This window comes from Ambystoma mexicanum, chromosome 5p (genome assembly GCF_040938575.1).
Source record: "Ambystoma mexicanum isolate Mex_15411 chromosome 5p, UKY_AmexF1_1, whole genome shotgun sequence".
Lineage (NCBI taxonomy): Eukaryota > Metazoa > Chordata > Amphibia > Caudata > Ambystomatidae > Ambystoma > Ambystoma mexicanum.
In genome coordinates this window covers 172,702,378-172,718,266 of record NC_090930.1, presented here as the reverse complement: position 1 = coordinate 172,718,266, position 15,889 = coordinate 172,702,378, and the positions used below count along the sequence as shown (strand labels likewise).

Genomic DNA, 15,889 nt, shown 5'->3' with positions numbered 1-15,889 from the left:
AAACTGTCAAATAAGCAGGCAATAGTGGGAAAACTTGTGCTTTCAAAATAGCAAGGCAACTCCAGGTATTAAAAAGCTAAAAATAAAAATGGCAGCACGATGAAAAGGCCAAATAAAATAGTCCTTTCCAACAATTTCATGCAAATTTCGTTATCATGGGTCGCATAAAAGCTGGCCGTTTTCTACCAACACAGGCCATTACAGCCGATTTTCTTTTAGAGTTGATCTTTAACCCCAAATTGCTCATGATGGCTGCATATGCATTCATCAGGATCTGCTATGCTCTCGGGGTCCTAGGCTAATAGTACGGTATCATCCGCATATGCCAGCACAGGAAACGCCCGGCCCCCCCCAGTACCAAAAAGTCAGCCAAAATATTTAGCAAATGCTTCAAGAGGCCGTTAATATAGAAGCAAAAACATAATGGGGCCAGGGCACAGCCCTGCCTCACCCCGCACTCAACCTCAAAGCGAGATGTGCAATGCCCCCCTGGACCACTGCACACACATGCCTCATTGTCACTGTGAACTTCCATCAAAACCCTCAATATGTTCGACAGACAACCCCTGGACCTAAGCACTTGCCAAACCTTTTTCTGTCTGCCTTGTCAAACGCTGTGCTCCGGTCCATAAATGATAAATACACCACCCCCTCACCTACATAAAACTGAGTTGGCCACAAGTAGATACAAATTGAGACTCTGCTCTATGGTTCCTACTCCTGGGCCGAAACCAAACTGGATGTCGGATAAAACTGACTGTTCCATCAATCAGGATTCAATATGCCCTAATATTATTCTCCCACAGATCTTAAGTGTCCAATAGTGATATTGGCCTATAGGCACTTGGGCTTGTATGATCCCCTTCTTGAATATAGGAAATATAATAGCCCCTTTCCAAGATGGAGGATATCGACCTGATTCCATGCAAGCGTTAAACACCACCGTCGGGAGAGGAGCCCACAAATCCAGGGAGTCCTGAAAGAGCTCTGAAGGTATCACATCACGGCCCGCCCACGATTATGGGTTTGCTGCCTTATAGCCTTATTCACCTCATCCAGCCCAAACTTTAGGCAGGAGGAAATTGGGTCTGCACATCCCCTCATATTCTCTCCCCTAAACAGATTTGCAAAGTGTTCCAACCAGGCTGTTTCTATCACATGAGTACCACTATCCTCATTAATCAAACACCCAGGTCCCTTCTTCACAAACTCCCACAAGGCCTTCTGGTCATTCCTTATTACTGCATCCACATTCACGAAGCCCTCCCAAACTGCCCCTTCTATTGCAATTTTCTTCTCGTTAACTCTGCTTGATAATGTGCCCTGGCCTGAGTGATCTAGTAGATGAGTCTCTACAGACCATCAAGGCAGACAAAGAGACGGCACGTGCTCTGGGCACCCTACAGCAGCGACTGCTGTCCTTTTGGTCCTCAGAAGGCAAGTCTCATCATTCTTCTAAGGGTTACAGAGGTGGGCTCCTCTTCTTAATGCCAACCCTCCCGCTCCTCGGCCCAAGAGACCAACACGGGCCGCTCCTAGGGCTTCGGAGGTGAACGCTGTTGTTACCAGGGACCCCTAGGCGGGCCGTCGACCTCCAAGAAATTATGAACCAGTCATGACGTCGTGCCCCCACCCCTGCACCCCAGTGGGAGGCTGGCTGGCGAACTTAGTCAGCGTGTGGAAGACCATCTCCACTGGGTGCGGGAAGTTTCTTCACTTCATCATTCAGGGGAAGCCTTACCAATTCAATGTCCTGCCTTTCCGACTGAAGTCAGTGCCCAGAGTCTACACCAAGTACCTGAAGATCGCCACGGTGAGGGCCATCAAGTCTCTGCTCGGCATGAGGTCGTCATGCATTTATCTCATCCGACTCCGCAGGTTACGGATGCACCCACTGCAGGAGTTCCCTGACACCCGTTGGATTCAGGTGTCCGGAGGGGTTCTGTTGAGCGATAAGGTGGTGGGGCGTGTGCTCGCACCTGAAAGAATGCCCCACCGCACCAGGAGACGGTGATGATGGACTCTTCCCTAGAGGGATGGGGAGCCCACACTGCAAGTCTTCATGCCAGAGGCCTGTGGCTGCCAGAGGATAAGATGTTGCACATCAACATTCAGGAGCTACGGACAGTGTTTTGGGCCCTCAAATCGTTCCTGCCATCCCTCATGGGCAAGGTGGTGCGGGTCTTCACAGACAATACCACCACAATGTGTTGCATCTGGAAACAGGGGGGCACCAGATCCCCTGCGCTCTTCAATGAGGCGTAGGACTTAAGGAATTGGGCCGTCGCTCAGGGGATGTTCCTCATCCCGTTTCATCTGGCAGGAGTAAAGAACACGTTCGCTGACTCTCTGAGCAGGGAGCTTTGTGCTTGGCATGAGTGGGAACTTTGGCAGGACCTGGGGACCTAGTGGAGAGACTGTTCCTCAAATGGGGCAATCCCCAGTTCGACTTGTTTGCGACGGCGACAAACACCACGTGCCAGAGGTTTGTTAGCAGGTTCCCCCAGCAGGGGAGCATGGAGGACGCATTCTCATTCCCTTAGGTAGACCTCTTTCTTTATGCATTCCCTCTGTTGCCGTTGTTACTTCAATTCATCAGTCAACTTGGAAGGTCCCGGATGATCCTCGTCACACCGGCGTGGCTGAGGCAGATCTGGTACCCGGACCTTCTCAGCCTGTCTGCATCCCCACCAGTCAAGCTGCCAGTGGTCGCAGATCTTATCGTCTGGGAAGGAGGCGCCAGTCTTCAACACAATCCAGGGTTTCTGAACCTGAAGGCCTGCCTCCTACAGCATTGAATTTCGGTGGCTACAATCTCCCGTCAGACTGCAAGGAAGTTCTCGCCAAGGCTAGAGCATTTGTATACTTTGAAATGCTACAGACTCAAGTGGAAGGGATTTGCTATTTGGTGCCGTTCTTAGAAAATTGAACCACTAAGGGTCAGTGCCCCTCATACTTCCGTATTTGCTGTTGGCCATATTGGTGCTGGCTCATGCTTCCATCAAGGTTCATCTGGCGGCTATCTCCAGCTACACCAGATCCCCAGGACGACCATCCTTGTGGTCACACCGATTGGTCAAGGAATTCATCAAGGGACTATTCCACTTGTTCCCGCCGGTGAATGGTCCGGGCCCGGCGTGGGTGCTCAATGTGCTGCTAACAAGGCTCATGGGATAACATCTTTTTGCGTGGCCATCACATCTGCATGACGAGTGGGGGAGATCCAGGCCCTCTCCTGCAAAGCATCCTACTTGACTTTCCACGAGACGAGGGTGGTCCTGCGGATGCATTCCTCCTTCATGCCCAAGGTGCCGCCGGACTTTCGTCTAAACGAGCCCTTGGTGTTACTTGTGTTTTTTCTGATGCCTTCGGTGCTGGCTAAACGGACGTTGTACTCACTGGATATGGCTAGAGCCCTCAAGTTTTGTTGCCCACACAGAGTTTTGTGAACTTTGGTCCTGTGAACCATAGGAAGGCCTTGTCCAAGGCTTCCATTTCCAGGTGGCTCTCTGGCTGCATCAAACTGACCACTGCCTGGCCGTCTGCAAGCCCACTCTACCAGAGCGATCGCTGCTACAACGGTGTTCTTGTCTGGTGTGCCCCTGCTGGACATCTGCAGGGCTGCTACGTGGAGGTCGATGCACACCTTCACTTAATTCTACTGCATCGACAGGGATTTCAGGGAGCAGTCCTGAGTCGGCCAAGCAGTGCTGTGCAACCTGTTCGCTTGAAATTGAGCCTGGTGAGGAGGTAAGAGATGCTTCTGTTGAGCCTTGCCACCTCCTGTCGTTGTGCATGTTGTGTACTGCTGTGTATTCTTTATTCATGAGATGAGCATGTAAATCCATGCCAGACCCCATGCTGGAGAAGGAACAAATTACTTAACTGTAACTGTTGTTCTCCAGCATGGGTCTGGCATGGATTCACATGCGAACCCTCCCACCTACCCCTCTGCGGCTCTTCTTTTGGTCCTGCCACTTTACGTGCTATCAAATCTGAAGATGTCTGTCAGAGTAGGGGCTTAGGTAGAGGGCAGTCATTGTCTGGGGGCAGTATGACTCACAGCTCAGTGATTGGTTGTTCGGAGAAAGACCGTTCAGAAATGAAACTGAAACTGATTTTTTCTTTACTGAGGATTCCGGGCCTGATGACAGTGAATATTCATGAGCACGTGAATCCATGCCAGACGCACCCTGGTGAACAACAGTTAAAGGTAAGTAACTTGTTCCATGTCCTATCTTCCCACAGTCCCACAGCTGTCCGGATGAAAACATGAGCTCACGTGTGGGTGCACTTACCTGGCCGGAAAAGAAAATGTGTGGACCGTCCACAAGCCCAACGACAGTACTAGAGAGCCCTGGCAGGGTCCCCATCCATTCCGAGGGAAATTTTGTAATGCTCTTGTTAGGCAAGATTGTATGCAGTAAGCTTTGGGTGCACTACAATAACCTTGACCGCCTGGCAATAGGCACACAACCTTTGGTATAAGTCTGAACTACACAGGTTGGTAGTGTGGCTGAGCAGCCAGGCTGATCTCAAGAGACATCAGTGTGAGCACTAATGTCGTGACAGTTTCACAGTACAGTTATTCAAATAAACACTTACACTCAAGGTTTCTTGATAAAAACAATTAATAATTTATTTCACAGTTGGCTGTAAAGCCTTCTTCAGAAGGGATCAATATATATAACACTTAATACACTTCAAAACACACTCTTAGTTTTTACAAATCAGATGGTACCCATTGGGGATGTCACACAGACTCTTCCTACACCCTCAGGTGACTTTAATAGCCCGGACACCGTGGACATTTTATCCCTGGTACGTTTAAAGCAATACTGCGTTATGTGTAAAAGATGGAATAGAGGAATAAAACAAAGGTTAACAAATATTTCACAAACTGGTAAGTACTTTTATCACCCTTCCGATGCAGAGTAAATTAACCCTTTCCTGGGGGAAAGGCCAAAGCACAAAGTCGGAGGTAAAGCAGATTCTTTCAGGGAGCCAGGACAGCCAATGTTAATTGCACAATGTCACGGAGAGCTGAAGATCTTCTTTGCAGGTATGTAAAAAGACTTGCACAATGTTTTTAGAAATGTTTGTAGAAAATAGAAGACATGAAGGGCCACAAGCTGGGAGGCTTGTGAGGGGAAAAGCTTTAGCAACTCTGTCAGGTAACCAAGACAGGTCTCAACTGATGGCAAGTAAGGCTACACAACAAAGAGTACATTCTCTTAGACTTTACAATACCTCTGTAGACACGATTGTATGCAGTACCCTTTGGGTGCACTAAAACAACCCTGACCTCCTGGCAATAGGAACCCAACTTTTGGTATAAGTCTGTACTTACCAGCTTGGTAGCATGCTGAGCAGCCAGGCTTATCTCAAGTGGGGTCAATGTGAGCTGTAGGGGTGTTACACAGAGATTCACAGTGACATGTATTCAAATAAACTGTTAACGCACAAGGTTTCTTGATTAACTAATTCATTTATTTATCAGTTAGAATACGCCTTCTTCAGAAGGGAACAATATAAAGCGACACACAAATACACTTCAAAAATACACACTATTAGTTATCTAAATCAGTAAAGTCCCTTTTAGGATGGCCCACATTCACTACCTGCACCCTCAGGTGACTTCAATAGCTAGAGTGCTGTTGTCATTCATATATCACTGTTGCATTTAGAATAGTCTTGGGAGTAGTGTTAAAGAGAAGAGAGTTGAGAATAAAGCAAGTATTCACACAGTTATTCTTAAGAAGTTAAATACTTTCAAAACAACCCCACAATGCAAAGTCAGTTAACCCTTTCCTGGAAGGAAGGCAAAACACCTAAGCAGAAGAGAAAAGTCATTCAGGGAGCCAGGCCAGCCAATGTTAAGTTAGCAAAAGTCAAGGTAACTGAAGCACTTCTTGCAGGTAAGTAGAAAGTATTTTCCATTGTCAAAGTATTTGTAGAATAGCAGAAATCAAAGTAGGGCCACAAGTTGATTAGGCTTGTGAAGTAAAGAAGCGGATAGCAACTCTACCAATGCAACCAAGCAAGTCTCCGGTGAGGACAAGTGGCTCCACAACAAGAGGTACGTTCTATTAGACTTTACAGTACCTTTAGGTTGAAGAGAAAGTGCAGCAGATGACTTCTGGTCCTGTGCAGCTCTACAGATCTCACAGTTCCTGGGCCTCAGTCGTAGGTACAAGAGGGAGGCGGGCATCTAGGGACTCCTGCACTGCAATGGGATGGTCACTGCTTGCAACTGGCAATCTTCAGACAAGTAGCACTTCGGTGTTTCAGCTCCTCGCGTCTACTGCAATTAGAAACACAGCGGTTCCTGGCAGTTGAGATGGGCTTTCCTTGCGTATGGGGAGCCTCACTCTGTTGAGGGGGCTCAGGCTTGGTCAGTCCTGCTTCCTGGGAGTCCGGAGGATCTTTCTGGAGCTCTTGGCCAGCTTAAAAGCAACGGACACAAACTAGTGTTCCTCTCCCTGGCTATCCGATTCCAGCAGTGGTCCCACCAACTCAAAGGGAGAAGTCGTCCTTGCAGGGGCTTCTCTGTCGATACGAATTTGGAGTTTAAGCACAGCAGCAGGGCTTCACCAGGCAAACCAACGGTCCAGGAGTCACAGCAGGCGTCCTCTTCAAGTTCTTCTTTGGATTCTTTCTTCCATTGGTTGACTCTGCCTTCCAAGCCAAAAAGCCTCACCTTTGATGCAGCTTGCTCCCATTCATTCCAGCCTAGCTGTCAGTTACCCAGCAGGGTGGATGTCCTTGCCAGACAGCCACCCCGCCAATCACCTAAGAGTACATTCCTGTCTCCTAGGATACTAAGCACAGGGAGTTTCTGGCACCTCCCTTGCTTCCTACCCCTGCCAGACACCCTGGAGTCAGAGGCAGGCTTCACTTGTAAAACCCGCCAAAGACAAAATGAACAAAGGGACCAAACCTGGTTTGGCGTGCAGAGTAAATCTCAAGAAGCCCTTTTCCACAAAGAAATGGCGAAAAAAGACTACTGGTGCCATTTTGACAAAAATGGCCACCATGGGTGCTTTACCTTTGCTGCGAACGCAGCCCGCAGTAAAATCCCATAATGGTTGTGAAAAGTAAACCACTGCCACCAGCCATTCAGTGCAGAAAGGGTAACATAAAAATGTTACATGAGAAGCTAGACAAAGGTTATACTAGGTAACCTCCCCAGCAGCCTATTGTAAGGTAATGTGTGCTGGGCCTAGAAACTTACAAATGTAAGTAAAGTCAATTTCACTTTACTGCTCTGGGAAACAGTAGTTTATAAAAGAATATGGAATTGGGGTGCACAGGACCATGTAGTGTCTCGGAGAGAACTTGTCTTTCTTCATACATACAAATTTAACACTCTATACAGTATCTTTATATTTTAAAGTGGCTGCTTCAGGTGCAAACAGGCTATAGTCACAAGGCCACTTGGGACAGAAATCAAAGCAGAACCCGAACCATATATTGCTACACAGTAGGCCCAAATGCACTCCCAGGGGGACAAGAGCCCCAATTGTAATTAACTAAAGCATATGCTTTATTGAATTACAATTGGGACTCTTGTCCCCCATGGAGTGCATTTGGGCAAACAGTAGTTTATCCCAGAGAAGGTATTTAAACCTTTGGGAAATCTGAAATACTTCCCCGTGTCACTGCACTGAAGGTGCTGTGTGACACAATGTAAAATATGCCTATGGAGTTTCAGACTTCACAACCAAAAGAAACAGTGTACAAAATAACATTAAAATACATTAGAGAGTGGCAAAAAGCGTCTCACTGTCTCCAGGTTCAAATAATTCCTCAAAATCCAGCAAAGTTGCTTGGGGTCTCTAAGGTAGAGGGATTTAGCACATTTCTGAGAATTCTCCCTACCACCTCTGGTTAGAAGAAATGGTTCTAGCTGGCTTCTGTTCCTGTACAGCTCTGCAGATCCTGTTGTTCCTGAGCCTCAGTCGTGGGGACAACAGATGGGACACCTGGGGCCTCCTGCTCTGCAATGGGAAGGTCAGCGGCAGCAATGGGCAAACTTCGGTTCATCGGTTCTTTGGTGTTTCATCTCCTCACATCTGAGAGCAAATAGCAATGCAGCAGTTCTCGGATACCACTCTGGACTTTCCTCGCTTCTGTGGTCCAGCACTCTTGAGGTGGCTCAGGCTTGGTCATTCCTGCATCGTGAAAGTCCGGAGGGTCTTCCTAGCGCTCGGGTCTGACTTAAAAGCAACGCACACAGCCTGGTGTTCCTCTCCCTGGCACTTCGGTTCCATCAGCAGCAGTGGAAATACAACCAGCTTCGAGAGGATGTCCAGACAGGCTTACTTTGGAGTTGATTGGTCCCACCAACTCAAAGGGCGAAGTTGTCCTTGCAGGGCTTCTCTAGTTGAGGTGAATTCAGAGCTTCAGCACAGCAGCAGGGCCTCACCGGGCAAACCAACGGTCCAGGAGTTGTAGCAGGCCTCTCTTCCAAGTTTTTCTTCGGAGTCCTTTGCCCAGTGGTCGACTCTGCCTTCCAAACCAAAAAGCCTCGCCTTTTATGCAGGTTTTTGCCTTTCATTCCAGCCTAGCTGTCTATACCACCACAGTGTGGCTGTCCTTGCCGGACAGCCAGCCGACCAATCACCTTTGGATGCATTCCTGTAATGAAGGGGATTAAGCACCACCCTTACTTCCTGCCCCTGCAGACATACTAGAGCCAGAGGCGGGCTTCACTCGTGAATCCCGCCGAAGACCAAATGAACAAAGGAACCAAACCAGGTTTCACATGCAGAGTAAATCTCAAGAAGGACATTTCCAGCAAGAAATGGCGAAAAAAGACGACCAGGGCCATTTTGACAAAATGGGTACTGCTCCGATTGCAGCCCGTGATAACGCACAATGGTAGTAAAAAGTAAACCACCACCACCACCAGCCATTCATTGTAGAAAGGGTAACATAACAATTTTACATGAGAAACTAGACAGGGGATACTAAGTAGCCCTTCTAGCACCCTTTTGTAAGATAGTGTGTGCTGGGTCTAGAAAGTTACACAATGGAAGTAAAGTCAATTTCACTTCACTGCTCTTGGAAACCGTAGTTTCACCAAGAGAAGTTATTTAAACCTTTGGGAAACCTAAGAGACTTCCCTGTGCCACTGCACTGAAGGTGCTGTGTCACAATGTAAAGATGATGCCTATGGAGTTTGTCAGACTCCAAAGTCAAAAGAAAGACTGAAAATAAACCACATTAAAATTACATGAGAGATAAAAAGTCTTAAAGTCCAGCAGAAAGAGCTGGGGTCCTCCAAGGTAGAAGGGAATTAGCACATTTTTGAGAATTCTCCCTAACAGCTGCCTAGCCAGAACTCCAGGATGGTCGTGGTTGATGTCCCTGAACTTGGGTGGCTGTCCCTCATGTAGGTTCACTGTCAACAAGTCAGTGGCGGTTCCAGGGAGCCTTGTCAGGCTCCCCATCCTTTCCCAACCTTAATCCACGTGGGAATCAGCCACCCATGGTCAGGGACATCATCCCCGACCAAAGCTTGATGAACTCTTGCATTTCAGAAAGTGAGTTTCAGGCTTTGTTGACTAAGTGTTTCTTGTGAAGAAGTATGAGATGCTAATATTTGCTTGGCCTTTGGGGAGGAGAACAATTTTCTTGGTTTATGAACTTGTGTTTGAGGCGAAGATCTTTGTTTTACCAAGCAGGAGACTGTGGAAAAATGTGTTTTGATTTATGAAAGATCCTTTCTACAAGAGACATTAATATTGCTGAGTGGAAGGATATAGTGAATGGAAAATGCTTTATATTGAAAAAAAAGCTTTGTGGTTATCTGGAGGTTTCTTCAATCTGAACTTTAATCAAGGTATTCCTGAATAGATTTTGGCGAAGGTAGCCTGATCCTGGTCACAAAGAACACTCTTTAAAGCTTTTGAGGTTGAATTGATGACAGCAAACCAATCCTTGTATGATTTTGTTGTATCATTTAGTGTGAGGGACAGAAATGTATTGGATACTGGGCCGTTTTTCTTTAGCCTTAGTTTTAGGCAGGGGCCTCCCGTTTAGGCTAGGGAAAGATTGGCATTTGTCTCGCCCCTTTTTGCTTAATAAAATGGCAACTTGTTAGAAAACGATACCTTTGTGTCGTCCTCGCATTTCTGAGATTTGTAGTCCAAAGCAACTGGATGCAGACACCTTTCTTAATCCATGACTACTATTCATAAGTCTTTCACAAAACATGTCATCTGAAAGAAATGTACCAATTGGGTTACTGGGAAGTGTGAAAAGGCTTGCAGCACTTAGCTCAAGTTTTAATGCATATCAGCAGTTTCAAGTGCTGGTGGCAAGATATATGCACATTTTAAATATTGTCAAGCCATGCACTGGGAGGAATAATCCTAATTTAAGGAATCTTTCTCAGTTATCTTCCATTAAAGATTCTAAAAAGTAGGCGGACTGAGCCAAGACTCAGACTGGAATTTTAGATCTTGATGAAATGAAAATTGTCATGTTTGGCAAATACATTCTTGAAAATATCATAAAACATGGAATCTTTCCTCCAAATGTCGCTGTTTCAGAAAAGAAAATCATTGACTTCTGAGGGTTGTTTTAGTTATGGAATAATCTGACAGTGCTTGTGCGTGCAGTCACTTCTCTGAGTCCTACATGTATTTTTAGTTCTACATTTGGTACCAAAGCTAAGTTGATGCATGCTAGCCACTTGATATGTTGCTTTTATTTGCAGGTGGTTGTAGTAGAAGATGCTTCTCCAGTGAAATGCCCAATAACAACTAAGCTGGTATTGGATGAAGATAAGGAAACTAAGGAGCCACTTGTGCAAGTACACAGACATATGGTTACTAAGCTGAAGCCACATCAAGTCGATGGTAGGAAGAGCGTCCATGTGTCCTGATAAAGGCATGCATACATTGTGCATATATATACCATTTTGTTAATGCAAAGTTCCTGCATGATTCTTCACATTTCAGACTTGTTTGGTGGAAAGAGAGTAGTCTAGTCAGTGGAGCATGTAATATACCAGTGTAAACTTTGAGTAGAAATGTCACTGGCAAGTGTGTCTGATGTATGTCATTAATGCAATGCTGTATATGGGAGCCAATTTTCTTAAAGCGCTATCCAACTCTGTTTCTGCATCCAAGAGAGTAAGGAGCTGTGCTACAGTACTCCTTTAACAATTCTGTTTCAGGTAGCTTTGTTTAAACTTTATTTAATTTGTAAAGAAAACATCTGAGTAACTTTTCAGAATGAGGAATTTAAATAATTTGTGCCAGAATGTAGTATGGCAAATCGTCATGTTTAAATACCCCAAATCCTCTGTTAAAATTCTGCTTTGCAGAACAAATTGGGTCCTGAACTGCCTTTTTGACTGCATTAGGATAGTGTAATGTCTTCTTTCCTTCCATGTTGTTAGGGCAGAATTTAATTTGTGCGATACTCTTGCCCCCCTTTTGTTGGATACCTAAACCTTTTGAAGGCTCCTAGTTTCTTTAGTTTTGTGAGCAGGGGGACATATACTGAATTCTATCTGTCACTGTAAGCCTTTTTGTGAAGTGCTCATTAGTAGACCATATTGTTATCAGTGCAGAGACTTCTTTTTGACACCCAATTTTAGTCATAGCTTTACAGACTTTCCAGGATTTTGCGGCATGAAATGGTAAATTTTGCGGCACAAACCTTTATTTATTGCGGCATGTTTGCAGGACATTTTGTATTAACCAGAGGGTGTAAAATTGCCATATTGCAGGAAAAAGGCAGAGTGCAAGGCTACAAGAGGGCCAGGGTATCATTATAATGTATCTTTTGTATTAATTTAATAGGAAGAGTCCCAGATGTCTCTGGCTTTGCAGAACAGTGTTTGATTTGGCTACAGTTTTGGTTTAATGTGCATGTCTATTAATAGTAGTAACTAAATTGATCATTATCAGTTGTAATGCTGAAAATATTCCCCTTCTATGGTCTCCAATCCCCCAAACACCTCTCTCACCAACACACATCTCACCAACTCCCATCACAACTTGCATTCCTTAACCTCTCACTCTGTCATACAAATACTCACGTGCTATGTCACAATGTCAAGTCACAATTTGCACTGCCCCGCCCCTGCCACACTCCAAATCATGCTCCCAACTCACACCTTACACTCTACAATTCCTCCTGCAATATACAGTCCTTCATTCTTTTGTGCTGCTTCTGCATCTTGCATCCTTTCTCCCATTCTATCACACTCTTCCCTCACCCTTTTTCCCAATCTGCAGCTCACTGCCTCTTTCTGGTCAACCCCTTCCTCTCTGCTTTCTGGCTCACTGACCACACGCTCCCTCTACTTTCTGTACCTCTGCTCGCTGTCAGATTTCTGGCCCACCGCATCACTGCTTCCTCTGCTCTCTTGTGCAGCGCTTCCTCCTCTGACCCACTGCACTCCCTCTGCTTTCTTGCCTATCACTTCACATCTCGCCCATCACTCTCCCTCTCATAGTGTAACCATTTTTTTTTAAAATTTAGATTTTGACCCAGATCCTCAAAAAATGGGGCATTTAAAAATAGCATATCCTCTGTTCTTTTTTTAAACAACCGATTTTTGGAAATGAGCAGGTCACCTTATTCTCAAAGGTGACCGGCGCATTTCCAAAGGCTTGAGCTTTAGCGCAAATTGTGCGCTGGCAAGCTGCCTTGAATGGTTTTCTGGGTTGTTTGACCGAAGTGTAATTATTTGCGGCGGAATTGACTGTAGTCAATTTCGCTGCAATTTGATTTGCACTCCAGCCAAACAACCCTAAATGTACCTTTCACCAACACCCCATCCCCCTCCCCAACTTAACTGCTTGGTCGCTGCCGCTTCCCCTGCAACTCTGTGGTGCCAGATGCGTCCCTCTAACGCAGGTCGGATCCAACTCCGCAGGGTCCCTTTTTCGTTATTTTCTTTTCTCCCTGTCCCTGCCTCCAATTTTGAGGAAAAAGGGGAAAACACTTATGCAACCACCCTAGACCAAAAATACTGAACATGGGGAGCGGGTGACACCCCCGCAACACATGTTCAGTATTTATAAAAATCAATCGAATAGTACTGGACGAAATGGGTCAAATTGTACCATTCAATCGATTTTTTTGTCATCAAAATGGGAGGACCCTGAATAGAATCGATCTCCCGGCAGTGTTCTGCAAGCTCCCAGCGCCTTTCACAGGGACAGGCCTTCCAGGGGCATGCCACTGTAAAATTCGACCCAAAAAATGCATTTTTATCCTGTTTGAGGAACAGAAAAGCAAGCGACACAGCAGCGGTTCAGACCTTACAAGAAATGCATGACAGGGTCAGCCCCACATCCTGTGTGCGTAGGGTTGCCTACAATTTCTGCACATTTAAAAGTGCATCTTGCTTGGAAATGAGGGATGCGCTTTTAAATTGGCAGAAACGCCACTTTATTTGATCAAGGAGGTGAAAAAGGCCATCTGAATGGGCGCGCATATAAAATGTGCCCATTCATGTTTCCCTTGTGGATTGGGCTGCACATTTTTGGGGCGCAAGTGATGAGATGTGTTAGCGCATTTCATTTCTTGTGTAAAAAAAAAAAAAAAGTTTAGAACCTGGCACCCTGTGTTTTTTTTAAGTCATTTTTGCAGATTACTTTAAAAACATGTGTTTTTTTAAAAGATGCTGTTTTTGCGCAAAACAGTCGTTTTTGCGGTATTTTGCGCAAAACACAATTTTTGCGGCATTTTGCAGGATCGCAAAATCGCTATAAGCTGTAGGGTCTGGCTTTACTTTGAGTGTGCTGTGGCGTAGGGTGGCCGCGGCAGCTATTTGGGTTTTGACTGCACAATTTGTGTAGGGCGCCACCCACTTGGTCTCTGCAGGTTCACTGCATTTGGTGAAATGGCTGTTTTGTTGCATTTGTTTCTGAGTTTTGTAGGCTTGCAGGTGTGTTTGGATTAAGATGGATTTTCATGATTAGTTTTCAGATGGATTTTCAGAATCTGACTTTTGGACGGATTCCTAGAGTGTTAGGACAGTTTTTCTGAAGTCCAACTAAGGGCTTAGTAAAACCATTCAACTGACACAGTACACAACTCCACTCTTAGTATACGGCTGAGTTCGTGGTAGTGTAGACAGAGCAGCCAGGCTTATCTTAGGACGGAGGGCTGTAGAATCAGTACAAAAGAATTGTAATAGACGTATGGTCCAAAGAAACACTGACACACTATGTATTGTAAAAAAAAGAAATGGTTTATTTAAATACAAGTAGGCCCAGATAAATCTTGGGGGAAATACGTACCATCACAGATCATATAAACACATTATAAAAATACAACACTATGCTTGCCAGTACACAGACCGAAGCGCACAACCTTATTGGAAAACCTAACAGTAGTTCTAGGGAAGTCAAAACCAATAGTTACTTTTTTATTACTTTCTGTAATACAAGGGTAGTAGACCCTAGCAGTTGTATCGTGACGCTCAGCAAGAAATAACATAGGTCAACTGGGCAATATACTTTTCAGAATGGGGGAACTTATTCCAGGAACGGTATAAAACTAGAACTCTGATTCAGGATAACAGTTATACTGGGGGAGTTAGACCTTGGAATTGAATATACAATTGCACTTACTTTTCATCTCAATGGAACTCAGTCTAAGATCAGTAAGAACTTGATACACTATTTTGGATGGCTCAAGGCAGACCAAGATTAGCTACATCTAAGAACACTTTTCAAGAATGGCACCCAGCTATTGTAGGCAGGTAAAACCTAATGTTGTAATATACTATTACAGTTTATTTTTAGATCAGTTGAACGCAGATTAAGGCAAGCAATAACTCTTTATGATCTTTTTCGGATGATATACAGCTAACACAAAGTAAGTAAAACCTTTACACTTTTCAAAAGGAGCCATCAGCAACTTAGAGGTGTAAGTATAACCTAAGGCAGAATTATTCTGGACAGGCTAACAGCAAGTCAGGGAAATCAAGACCCAATTGGGGACACTCATACATTTTTTATCCTAACAGAAATAGTACATTGGAACCAGCAGCATTACTTTTGGGGCGAGGGTAACCCAGTTCACAGGTGAGTAAATTAACCTATCTACTTTCTGTTATAATGGCGAGACAGTTTCTAAGGTATGTAAGACTTTATAGTTTTCAGAATGGCAGAACATATCTAAAGTAATTCATAACTTTCTCCAGAATGGGGTCTGGCCTGATTTCACACGCTAATGAATATTCCCCCTCATTAGGCCGTGAATCCTCTTTGAAAGAAAAAACAGTTTGTTTCATTTATGAACTGTTTCTCCTCTAAACCAATCACTGCACCATGGGTCATGCTGCCCTTAGCCAATGACTGCCCTCTCCCTAAGCCCCTTCTCTGGCAGCCATCTTTAGATTTTTACTCCACGTTCAACTTTTGGGAGTCCTCGAGTTTTGCTCTTTGAGCTATTTGACATTTTTGCTCTTTTTCAAGATAAAGTCCTATTTTTGTCCAAGCCCTGGTGCTCTTTCTCCATCAGTCAAAAAGCGGGGATCTGTTTGTCAGTGAATTTCGGCAACCCTCAAGGGCAAGCATCGTCAAGTTTTCATCGAAAGTTCCAGAAGGCCTTCGGGCCTACTCCGGACCATGTCAGAAGAGATGGAAGAGGGGAAGCTCCTTTTTCAAGCTCTGTTCCTGCTGCGGACTGCCGTCTGCGGAATGTTTTTGTAGAGGACAAACGCCTTCAGTGGCTCTACTGTCTCTACCCGGACCACCGAGAAGGAGATTGCGAGATCTGCCTCTGGTTCAGCAAGAGAAGCTTGAAAGATTGTTACAGTAGACTGGCAGCATGGCTCAGCCACAAGGCCTCTACCCTGTGCCCCAAGCAGGGACCTACCTCAGCCAAGACCGGCCGGTCCGAGGAGCAG

At 45.3% G+C, this 15,889-nt stretch overlaps 1 protein-coding gene across 1 annotated transcript in view; it reads left to right on the top strand.

Moving 5' to 3' along the window:
• Positions 1-15,889, top strand: part of ATRX (ATRX chromatin remodeler) — a 2,430,811-nt gene that overhangs the window by 1,209,563 nt on the left and 1,205,359 nt on the right. Inside the window, exon 16 of the mRNA XM_069612585.1 lies at positions 10,727-10,868. Within this exon, the coding sequence (XP_069468686.1) occupies positions 10,727-10,868 (142 nt within the window). The remainder of the gene's footprint in view (positions 1-10,726; positions 10,869-15,889) is intronic.